The sequence below is a fragment of the Geospiza fortis genome, unplaced genomic scaffold (genome assembly GCF_000277835.1).
Source record: "Geospiza fortis unplaced genomic scaffold, GeoFor_1.0 scaffold125, whole genome shotgun sequence".
In the NCBI taxonomy this organism is placed as follows: Eukaryota; Metazoa; Chordata; class Aves; order Passeriformes; family Thraupidae; genus Geospiza; species Geospiza fortis.
The window spans coordinates 467,744-479,264 of NW_005054479.1; the positions used below are offsets into that span (position 1 = coordinate 467,744).

Below are 11,521 nucleotides of genomic sequence, written 5' to 3' on the forward strand. Positions count from 1 at the left end.
TCCCTACATCCCTGTAAGGAATCCTGCATCCCTGTAGGCAATAACCCCCCACAGTCTGCAGGATGCTCTGAGGCTGTTTCTCCAGTGCCCTGCCTGGATGGGTGTCCCACCCTGGGCTCTGAAGAAGTCAGGGAGCTCCCAGTTTTGGTTTCTTGGGGTTCCTACCCCTCATTGTCCCCTGCATCCTTGCTGGCTCCCTGTTTGCTGTGATGAGCTGCTCAGCAGATGATGTAACACCTCTCCTCAGAGCCTGAGGGTTCCTGTGGTGTGAGAATCACATGCCCTGGAACTGAACTCACAGCAATTGGGAGCACATTCTTAGTGTGCATTTCCAAACAGCTGGAATGCATTCCTAATACCCCTGTGTCCTGGTGGAGCCTGTGTCACTGATTTTGACAGGACCTGTCACAGGAGTAGAATTCTCTTCATCTTGTAGCTTCCCTAGCAAGAGTGTGGGGGCATTTACCAATACCTGCATGGGGATGGGGGAGCAGTGTTTGATGAATCCTTTTGCCCTTTGGTTTAAAAACCATGTTCTGTAAGCCCTCCCTGGTCCTTTGTGTTCCTCCAGAACCAGCATATTTCCTTAATTCTTTATCCACATCAGAAATCTGTTGTAATACACTTCCTGCAGAGTTTTCCATAGCTGGAAACAGTCCAGCCTGTAACAAGCAGAGCAGAAAGCTGTAAAGACAGGAGAAGACTTGGTGGAGATGAACAAGGTGCTGAAATGTCAAAGCATTTCCTCCACCCCAGCATCATCCAAGTAGATTTTAATGTTGGATGAGTGATAAAACAGGAAGTCACACTGTGAACCTTAAGGGTGATTTTGTGGTGGTTCAAATGTGGCTCCCCATGCATCTCACTCAGGAAAGGAAGGTAGGACCATCCTTGCACCTTAAAGTGTCCCTTAAAAGGAAAAATTCAAAACTGCCTCCTCCTTATTACCACTGCCAGCATCTTCATCTTCCTGGGAATGTTCTGATACATTTAGATAGGAAATATGGAGGAATCTATAATTCAGTCTGGGGTTTGTAGTAACTTGAGAAATGACCACTCAAGGCAAGGTGCCTGTTAGTTTGTTACAAGTGTAGGGCTCTTAAATTACTAAAATGAAAAATAATGTGTTCTGTACCTTCATTTTGCTTCGTTAAGGAGTGACCATTTTATATACAAACAGGTAAGTTCTCCATGTCCAGGAAGCTGCAAAGCTAGATGGCAGAATTCAAAAAACTTCAAAGTACCCTTAATTACTGCTTTTTGATCTTGGTATATCAATACAGATGAGGAGAGCTTATAAGTTAGAATAGCCTCTGGAAAGAGTATTGTTAAATTCAGTTTAAACAAGCTTATTTTTGGCTTGTCTGCTTCAGTATTGATGTTGTAGCTTACTTTTTGCTGTGGAACTATTGCAGCAGAACTTCTGCCAGGGCTGGTTTCCAGTAGCTGGTGTCAGGCAGGAGATCCCTGGATCAGCAGTCACTGCAGCTCTGGCTGCTGTGGGGCTGGGCAGGAGCAACTCTCTCCCTGTCTTTGGTGAACTGGGTGCAGGTGGGTTGAAATCTCTCTGCAGACCACCTGGGCTCCTCATTGTACAGGACATTTATAGCTTTGCTATAAATGTCACTTTTCCAATGTGGGTATAAGTTGGGCTTTTCCAGGAATTTAGTCAAGAGTGAAGAAGTGCAGTGCCTGTTTATTTTTTAAATTGAATTGCCTAAATGTAAACAAATTTCCATGTAGAGAGGATATAATTTCTCTGCTTTCAGCAGTGCATGAATTGTTCAGTGTTCTGTGCCTCTCTCCTTTGCAGCTGTCCTCAGAGTAGCGGGTTCACTGCAGAAGAGCACAGAAGTCATGAAAGCTATGCAAAATCTAGTAAAAATCCCAGAAATCCAAGCAACAATGAGGGACTTGTCCAAAGAGATGATGAAGGTAAGGTCTGGCACATAAATCAGACTTGGGTGAACACAATGTGGCTGTCTCTGAGCTGTGCAGTCACTTGGGTGTCCCCTTTGTCACAGGGCTGGAGTGAGCTCAGGACACTCTGACTCCATAGCCAGCCTGATACTGGTGGCACAAAGAGTTTTAAATCTAACAGCAAAAAGCTGTTAGACCAACATTCCTAATAACAATTTTGAGTCAAAATTTGCAACATATGGGGGATTTATTTGCCTCAGACATGTTCAAAGAAAGAGCAATTTTCAGGCATTTATATACACTATAACAGCCAAGATTTTTTTAATAGAAACTCCTAAAATCTGCCCAATTTATTGCATCATGGTAGAGGTGTTTTGTTTCTTTTAATTACTAGCAGAACATCTCATCTGTCTTTGTTTAATGGATAACCTGAGTTTTATCCAGCTAACAGTGTTTTATTAAATTTGCTGTCCTGCTTAGACAATGACTATTGATTAGGTTTTCTGGGGAGTACAAGCCTATGAAGTGGCTCCCTTACTACACCTGCAATGTATTAATCAAGTTTTCTGGGATGTATAGGCCTCTGACTCCTTAACTCCCTCAAGATACCATTCTTGTTCTATGACATCTAATTAATCTCTAGTTATATGATAACCATTAAACAAATATTTATTGAATTTTGTTCTTCAACTATAAATTCTGTAAGGGGTCTGGGTCCATTGAGTTCCTTTCTGCAGGTGCAGTGGGGTAATTTCTCAGGGTTTCCTACTGACACTTAGTACAGATCTAAACCAATACCAGCCAAAATAACACAATCAAACATTCCTTAACTAATTAAGTTTATTACAAAATTTTTAAAGAATCACAAAACTCCTGGCTAATTCAGATATAACTAACTGTCACTGGTTTAAGCATCTAGCTGGGTCTCCATGTGATGGGAGTGCTCTGGTTTGAAAGCATACTGAGTCTCTGTTATGACTATTACATTTTCAGCTACCAAAGTTGTTTTGCTTTTTCCCTTCTTACCAGTCTAGACTGTTTAGTTCAAATAAGTTTATTTCTAAATAATTTTATCATTGTGCACCAGCATGGTTTGGCCATATCTAGGTTGCAGGGCCTGCAAAGGAATGTTTTCAAATGCAGATCAAAAACCCAAGCTGTGTCATAGAGCAGTTTTACAGTGTGCTACACAATTCATGCTGCATGACTGAAACTTACACTTGTATTTCACATGCTTGGAGCAGGCTGGGTTCTTGGTTTAGACTTGCAACAGCAGTAAATAAACACGGAATCATGGAATTATTTGGGTTGGAAAGGATCTTAAAGCTCATATAATTCCAGCCCCCCTGCCCCTGGACCAGGTTGCTCAGAGCCCCATCTAACCTGGCTGGAAACACTTCCAGGGATTGGGCATCCACAGCTTCTCTGGGGAACCTGTTCCAACTCACAGGGAAGAATTTCTTCCTAATACCTAATTTAAATCTCTCCTCTTTTAGTTTAAATAACTTGAGGTTTTCCAAGTGAGAACAGGTGCCTTTAATCCTCAGTTTTCTTCCTGCTTTTCCTCTGCAGTTGTTGAGATGTGTGCTCATGTTAGATGCCTGGATAGGCATAACCCCAACTCCCAAATAGAAATGAGTTTTCTTACTCTGCTGTTTCCAAGGGTATCACATGCTGCCTTGTTCTTTTTCTGCTAGGCTGGAATTATAGAAGAAATGCTGGAGGACACCTTTGAAGGCCTGGAGGATCAGGAGGAGATGGAGGAGGAAGCTGAGGCAGAAATTGACAAAATCCTTTTTGAAATTACAGCTGGTGAGTTTGTGGGTGCTGCTGAGAGCCAGGTCCCTGCTCTGTTCAGTAAGTTGCAGCAACTGAAATCTTCATCTGTTCTGTGCCCTCCCAGTGGCATCTCTTCCTTCTGCTGGGCAGAGAGCTCTGACAAGCTGATTTCTCAGGGAATACTGGCTGAGAAGGCCAGTGGGGCTCAGCAGGGCAGAGCTAATATCCATCAGCTGCTCTCTGTGCAGTTATGTAATTGAGGCTCTAACAGATCTGTGTTTGGTTGTGCAGTGAATCCTCTTAACAAGGTGAAACTCACATGATTGGCTAGGTATTGTTATTAATGAAACCAAGAACTGATTGTTATTAATGAAACCAGAAATTCTGCTGCACTGCCTTGAGTCATAGGCTGTGTTGTGATTCCTGGCAGTAATGTGCTGTGTCTTGTTTGGGGGAAAAACCCAAAACAAACACAAAAACCCTCTTAAAGCCAAAACCACAACTTCTGCCTTCCAGCTCATGAAGTAATAATGATTTACTGGCTTAGTTATTTGACTTGGAGAATGCTTAGAATGCTCCTTTCACCTGGATTGCTTGTGATGTGGTGTGACAAAAACAAGCACCAGGGCTGCATTCAGCTGCACCACACTGCTGGCACCTTGTGCTCAGTGCCTGGCACATTGCCCTGCTCTTTCTCACATCCTCATTTGCTTTTTCCATCCTGTTTTCCTGGCTGGAGCAGCTCCCCTGCTCCCGAGCAGGCAGGGGGAGCTCCCGGGCAAGCAGCAGGGCTTGTGGGGAGCTGGGAGCCTCCTCCCAGAGGGGAAGGAGCACAGAGGCTGAGCTGGCAGGTCTGTGCTGCTGGGCAGCCATCACCCCTGGGCTGGCCCTGTCCCAGCTCAGGGCTGTGACCTCCATGGGAAATGACTGGTTGGGTTGTTTTAGATATCCCCAAAAGCCACTAATTATTAAATGAAGACTTGACACTCACTAATGAGCCTGTTTGTTGTTGCAGGGGCCTTGGGTAAAGCACCCAGTAAAGTCACAGATGCTCTGCCAGAGCCTGAGCCCATGGGGGCAGCAGCTGCTGCCGTGGATGAGGAGGAGGACATCGAGGCCATGCAGTCACGGTTGGCCACCCTGAGGAGCTAGGGCCAGGATGGATGTGTACAGTTGGCTTGATTTTATTCTGTCCTACCTTCAAAATGCAAAACTTTATGTATTCTCACTTATGTAAGATATATATATTTTTTTTTTCTTCCTGAGGATTTTTTCCTCCAAGACACTACTGTAATATACTTCTTCCAGTTTTCTGTTCAGCCCATGTTTCCTGTGGTGACATGGCAAGGGTGGTGTAATGTTATGTATTTTTAGACATAAAGTCCTGAAATATATTCTCATCTTCAAGCAGCATTTCTCTCTAACAGGCACTTTGGTTTAATCTGCTACCAAAAACCTCCAGCACTGTCAGATCTGTGTTTTCCTGAATCAATACAAGTTTTATTAAAGCTGCTTCTAACAGTCACTGCCATGGCAGCAGTTTAGTTTGCATCACTTTGCATACCCCCATCTTGACACCTTCCTTTTAGTTTTGTTACACCTTTCTTTAGCACATTTAGGGCCTTCACTGCATAGTTAAGAGAAGTTTTCAGTCTGTTCCAGCTCTGTATGGTCAAAGGAGAGCCTGGCTTTGCCAAGGCCGTGGCACATGAGGGCAGGGCAGGTGGCAGCAGTGGGAGGGGGCCCTGACTCACCAGGCTGTTGGCAAAGCTTCCCTTGGCAGTGCCAAGGCCTCTCTGCTGCTCCAAGAGCACATTTCAGGGTCACAGGAGAGCTGTGTCTCCTCCCAGGGAAAAGCTTCAGGCAAAATGGATGTCATGGCTCACAAAAGGCTGTTTGGAAACCAAAAATCTCTGACCCAAACCTGTCACTGCCACGGCACCGCCCCAGCAAAGGCCAGAGCTCTTCATTTTAAGGAAGCCAAGTCTCTAAATAATTGTACTCTAACTGCTAGAAAAACACACAAGGCACAGAGGGGTGGATGGAGTCCAACACCTCCCAGTTTCAGCCATAAAAGCAAGGGAAGGGCCAAGCACTGTTCATCTTTGTGCTGGGGGAGGCAAAGTATCCCCAGTGCTTCAGGGCTCTGCAATTCAAGTGCTCATCTCCACCCCAAATGCAACAAAAACAGGCAAGAGAGACAGCTTGTTTCTTGTGGTCTTAAAAAATCCAGAAAGAACAGATCAGAAACAAAAGTGGGTGAGAGCTGCAATAAAACAAGATTGAACAACAGCACAGTGGTAACAGCTCAAAATGCAGTTTCAACAATGAGTCTTTTCAGATCCATGTGCACACACACAGGGTGTGTGAGGTCAGTGTGACTCAGCTCCCTGGGAGGTACCTGCACTCCAGCTGCCCACAAATGCTGCAGCTGGTGCCAAAGAAAGCAATTAACCTGCTTAATTACATCTCCTTCAACTTGATAGTTTAAGGGAGAACGTTCAGGTAAGTGTTGTGTTTATGCATACTTGACAAGTTCAAGCACAAAATGCCAAATCAAGGCACCTGAAGCGACTAGAACAAATTATTTACTGTCAAGAGGTGGCAGCAAGTGAAGGTAGAGGAAAGCTCTCACTGAATACAATGAAGGGCTGGTGTGTAGGCAAACCTTCTGTAAATCATCTTAACTCTTACAAGAGGCTCCTGCACATCACTGGAGCCTGTCCCCTCTCCTGAGGGAGCAATCAGAGGAAATTTCTCTGAAGAAGAACCCTGCTACCCAAGCCAGACTCAACAGTTGCTGCTGATCACAAACAGCAGGTCAAGTACTACAGGGAGAATTTTCAGAGTTCAACTTGTTGCATAAGCTCAGAAAAGTGAACATGGAGGCCATCTGGTAACTTCAGTGCTGGGAAGGAACTGATAGGTTAATTTTGTCTCAGGGTATCTCATCAAATGAGAGATTCACTTTTCCATTCATAACCTCTCTTCCTGTTTTAAGTTTTGTGATGTTTTTCAGTGTTTCTCCAAATTACCCTGAGTTCTGTGTGTTCCATTTCAGACTGAAGCTGCAAAGCTCATGTGACACAGAGCACAGCACTGGCAGCAGTAGTGTCAGCTAAGCCATGCCTAGGTTAACCAAAAATAACTATAAACAGGGCTGCTGCTAAATTCCATAACCTAAACCTTCAAATACTTCAATAAACAGTATGAACCATTTATGATACACAGTTTTCTTCTGCATTTCAAAGTACTGCATCAAATTAATTACATTTAATTAGTCAATTGAAGAAGACAGGCAAGGAACAGTACCTGAAATAGAAGAATTTTTATGTAACCATTCAGTGTTAAAAACAAGAGAATCAAACATCAGTTCAAATTAAAGAGCAGTTTCGAACAGAAGACATTTGATTAAAAGTTTCTTTTAACATTTAGAAATTTAAATACATTTACCTAAAGATGGTTAACTCCCATCTCTATGTTACTATACAATAGCTTAAAGCTAATTTAAATGCTAGTTCTATGTTAATGTGAAATTCCAGAACTGCATTCTTAACTTTTAATGTAAATTGGTTATTAAACTGAGTGATTCCATACTTCCTCCCACCCCAAAATAAATTTTAAAAATTGAAGCTTTACAATGCCTTGAATAATATTTTTCAAAGGAGTAATTTGGAATAGTTCCCAACAGTTCTATAGGAGGTATTTTGTACAGTTTGGAGAGCAACTCCGTATAAAGTTCTATTGCAACTGAGCATTCACAGTATGCCACAGTCCATACATATTACTACATATACATATCAGGTTTGTAAACATTGGAAGAATACACAGAACATAGTACCACGATCCTCTGGTACTGCTGAAAGGAAGATGAGGTAACATTCATATAATCTCAAAGTCCACAGAGGTCCTGACTGAGTAGGTAAAACAGCTGCCAACGCTTCTGTTTCATAGTGTGTGGTTAAGGCGCTCTACGTCACGGTCTGCTAAGGCTGGATTCATTAGCTCTCAGTATCCCAACTGCATCTTTAACAGCATGGTAAATGACATTCTTCACCTGCAGGAGCAAAGCAAAAGGTGCTTGGTTTTACAAGCAAACAGCACAGATAGTTTCCCAGCTTTCCCACTTACTTCCCCTCACCCTGTGCAGGTCAGTTCATACACACTCATCTGCCCAACCTTCATGCAAATCACAAACTTGGGAAAACATTTGTTGTGTTTTAGTGTTTTTTTTGTAAAGGGTCAAGAGCACTGAGCATTGAGAATTTACCTGCAATTTATCTTCATGGTTCGTATGCGTATGTGACAGATATCTAAATTCCTGAGTGAGCCAGAAGCAGTGTTTGACATGCTCTGGGGATACAAAGTCTTCTGCAACTTTAATACAACTGTACAAATTATGAACCTAGAGAGAACAAACAAGCATTAGCCACGTGCTCAAGGGGCTGCCCAAGCAGTCAAGCCATTCCATGTCCCTGGTGCTTGCCTGGTGTGGAGCTCCTGCTGGGATGAAAACTACATCTCCTAGAAACTGTACAATAGCCCAGCCTTGAACTCCGTACTCCTGATGAAGGCGTTTCCTCAGTGATCGGTCCAGGTACCAGCTCTGATCATGAATGGGATCATGATCTACAGGGTTTTCTTGGCCTTGCTCTTCTGCAACCTGGCAAAGTCACAAGACAACAGCATTTTAACACTGCAGTCTGACTGGACAGACAAGTTGTATCTGTGGTATTCCACACCAACATGTGCCAGAAGGACTTGCACCATGTGCTCATGTAGGAGAATTACACAATGCAAGTTTGGATCTTTACTCAGACCTCTGTCAAGGTTTCAGCATTGCTCAGGTCCCACTGGCTTCAAAGACGTTGCACATGTGGTATGGAAAATGCAAATAATCCCAACTGACAGTGGCAAGTGAAGCTGCCTGTGTTCACATTGGGAACCACTGTCACACATGGAACCAGTGTTGTGACACTACTCACACTGGAGAGGGACTGTGGAGAAGGGTGTGAAGTGACAGGACAGGGGAAATGGCTTTAAACTGAAGGACAGTAGGTTTAGATTAGAAGAAGAAATTAGGAAGAAATTCTTTCCTGTGAGGGCAGTGTAGCACTGGCACAGGCTGCCCAGAGAAGCTGTGGCTGCCCCATCCTTGGAAATGTTCCAGGCCAGGTTGGACAGGGCTCTCAGCAACCTGGTCCAGGGGAAGGTGTCCCTGCCCATTGCAGAGGATTGGAATGAGATCTTCTCAAAGCTCCCTTCCAACCTCAACCAGTCTGAGATTCTGTGACTCTACAGCCTGTGACTGGAAGACATTACCAAGTGTGGAATTCAGCAGGTGTCTGCCTTGAGGCCACAATCAGTCAGTGTGTGCTCACTGACCCAGACGATGCAAACCAGATTTTCAGGAGAAACGAGACTGGGAGGCACAACAAGCACTTCAGGACAGAAATTTGAGAGTTGTGGGGAGAGAATTTCTGTAAGAAGTTGCTGTATAAATCCAACTTGCTGCAGCAGCCATTTATACCCAGGACTGTACCCCAAAAACTCATTTGGGAGGAGATAAACAGCTTGATTCTATTCCACTAAAAGCTGCTGAAAGCCCCACACCTGCCAGCAAGTGTGATACAAGGACTGAGGCATGAGACACAGATGTCAAGACTCCAACTGCTAATACTTATCAAACCCAATATCATGTTTGATCAACCATAAGATTTGTTGTTAATATTAAACAAGTCTGTTGCAGCCTCTCCCAGCTTCCACCAAGAAAGCCATAAGCCTGACCAGGCCAACAGCTGTTTAGATAATCCAATTTATCTTTTTAAGCATCAGCATGTTGGCTCTTTCCACTTTCAGACCACCAAAGAAGTTTCACCATTAAGACCACAAAGAACTCTGGACCATCTGAGGTAAATTTGAACACTGAAACAAGCCCTTTTGGATGTGGTAGCACATCTCTACTAAACCCTCAACTCCCATGAAAACATGACACAAAATACCACCCTTAATTCAGACCATATAAAGGTAGGGAGGGAAAAAAGGATCGTAAGAGAGAGAACAAGGAAGAGAGGAAGAGTGTTATGTACTGATGAACTGATCTGACATTTCTCTAAAATGTCTCACATTCTCCAAAAAAGGATCAAATTCAACTGCTTTGCCTTAAATCTAAACCAGTTATTTTCTTGTTCACTATGTAACATTACTCATCCAGCAGAGTGGGCAGAAGGAATAGCTACATACAAGGTAACTTCAAGCTTCAAATCTCCACCCTTTTCAGGTCCTACAAGACTCAAGGCATAGAAGTTTTGTCTTGGTACAACTCCAGTGATTTGTTTCCACAGTAACTGGCATATTAAGGTGGAGAAAAGCCCCAAAGATAGAGACTTGCAAGCCTCCACAGGCAGAAGATCAGTTTCTAAGATGAACAGCTCACCTTCTTAAGGAACTCTCGGATTTTCTCTGTATCCTTGGCAGCATAAATGTGCCACAGAGCTCCAGGTTTTTCACGGCTTTCAGTGAAACGCTTAATGGTCAGTTCATCAGAGTCTCCATCCTGGATGGTCTTCAGCACTTCTGTGGAAAGCAACACCAGCAGTTACACCACAGGATCGTCCCTCTGGCCACAGAAATATCCCCCCAGACACCACTAAAATTTTACCTTCTTCCTGATCAGCCTGGCCTTTGGGGATCCCCACGTAAACCATGACGTTGGCTGCGTCAGACACATCCAAGTGCAGGTTTGTTGTGCCATATTTTCTGTCCTCTGGTGTTATTAAGCCTGGGGGAGAAATCAAAGGGGGTTAAAAGGAGTAGCTGATCCATCAATAAGACAAAGAAATGTTACACCACTGTCAGAAGCACTTTCTGAGAAGATTAGAGTGCTTTTACTTCTACCAACAAATGCTTCCAGAACAGCAATTTGGTTTCTATCCAGGACCTTGCTCCATCTTGTGGTTTCTCAAGTGATCTGCTGACAGGCTGACACAGATCAATGTATCTCTGTCTAGCCTGTATGATACATAAAGTCATGTTTCAGTCCTGCTAGAAAAGGGTTTCTACAGCAGTTTAGAATAAAGCATTTGAGAAACAGTCTCTTTTTCACTCTAACCAGCAGCTGATACAGGATTTACTACCCACCATCTCTCTACTGGCCATGATGCTGCTCCATTTTAAATGTCTTTTGAGTGACAGCAGATAAACCAGACATGGAAGAAAACTGCTCAAGGAGAGATTAAAAGCTAAATGATACAGTTCAAAAAGGAGAACAACAAAAGTAATACAGCCAGAAGCAGCAAAACAACAAATACATGTTGCCAGCTACCGGAAAGAGGCTGTGGAGCAAGGTGACTGGAAATCTGGGAATAACTACTATTGGCTTGAAACCACCTGGACAAAAAGATGTCCAATAAAATAAATCATATCATGCTCTGGACATCATTGATACCTATAGATGAGCCAAATTCAGGTTTTCTGATCCATGGGATTAATCAAATTGTCTACAACAGCAAGGATTCACATAATCTACAATAAATTTCAATAGGAACATGTGGTCAGTGTGACCTTTAGAGTGAAAAATTCCTTACCATAGGCATTGTACATCTTGGGGCCCAAATCTGGTCGCACAAAATAGTTGGGAAGTCGAGAGGCAAGGTTGAGTTTGCCACCTCTCCTGGTATATTCTGGCAATGGGATATTTTTCATCAAATCATCAAACCTAAGGTAATGCAGCAAAATTTAACATTGGGTAGTGATAAACCAAAACCAGACTGAAACAGACTGCAGCAAAAGCTCTCTCCAGTTGAGGAAGTGTACTCTTTCC

The 11,521-nt window shown here is 43.3% G+C and overlaps 2 protein-coding genes across 2 annotated transcripts in view; one reads left to right on the top strand and one right to left on the bottom strand.

Annotated features, from left to right (window-relative positions):
• Positions 1 to 5,224, top strand: part of LOC102037846 (E3 ubiquitin-protein ligase RNF103) — a 31,214-nt gene extending 25,990 nt beyond the window's left edge. The window contains exons 4-6 of the mRNA XM_005428335.2: positions 1,814 to 1,935; positions 3,618 to 3,732; positions 4,715 to 5,224. Coding sequence (XP_005428392.1) covers positions 1,814 to 1,935; positions 3,618 to 3,732; positions 4,715 to 4,851 — 374 coding nt within the window. The 3' untranslated portion in view covers positions 4,852 to 5,224. The remainder of the gene's footprint in view (positions 1 to 1,813; positions 1,936 to 3,617; positions 3,733 to 4,714) is intronic.
• A 1,788-nt stretch (positions 5,225 to 7,012) lies between these two features.
• Positions 7,013 to 11,521, bottom strand: part of KDM3A (lysine demethylase 3A) — a 28,477-nt gene continuing 23,968 nt past the window's right edge. Inside the window, exons 20-25 of the mRNA XM_005428336.2 lie at positions 11,286 to 11,416; positions 10,361 to 10,480; positions 10,136 to 10,275; positions 8,186 to 8,362; positions 7,970 to 8,104; positions 7,013 to 7,756 (exon numbers count right to left, since the gene is read on the bottom strand). Of these exons, the coding sequence (XP_005428393.1) occupies positions 7,676 to 7,756; positions 7,970 to 8,104; positions 8,186 to 8,362; positions 10,136 to 10,275; positions 10,361 to 10,480; positions 11,286 to 11,416 (784 nt within the window). The 3' untranslated portion in view covers positions 7,013 to 7,675. The remainder of the gene's footprint in view (positions 7,757 to 7,969; positions 8,105 to 8,185; positions 8,363 to 10,135; positions 10,276 to 10,360; positions 10,481 to 11,285; positions 11,417 to 11,521) is intronic.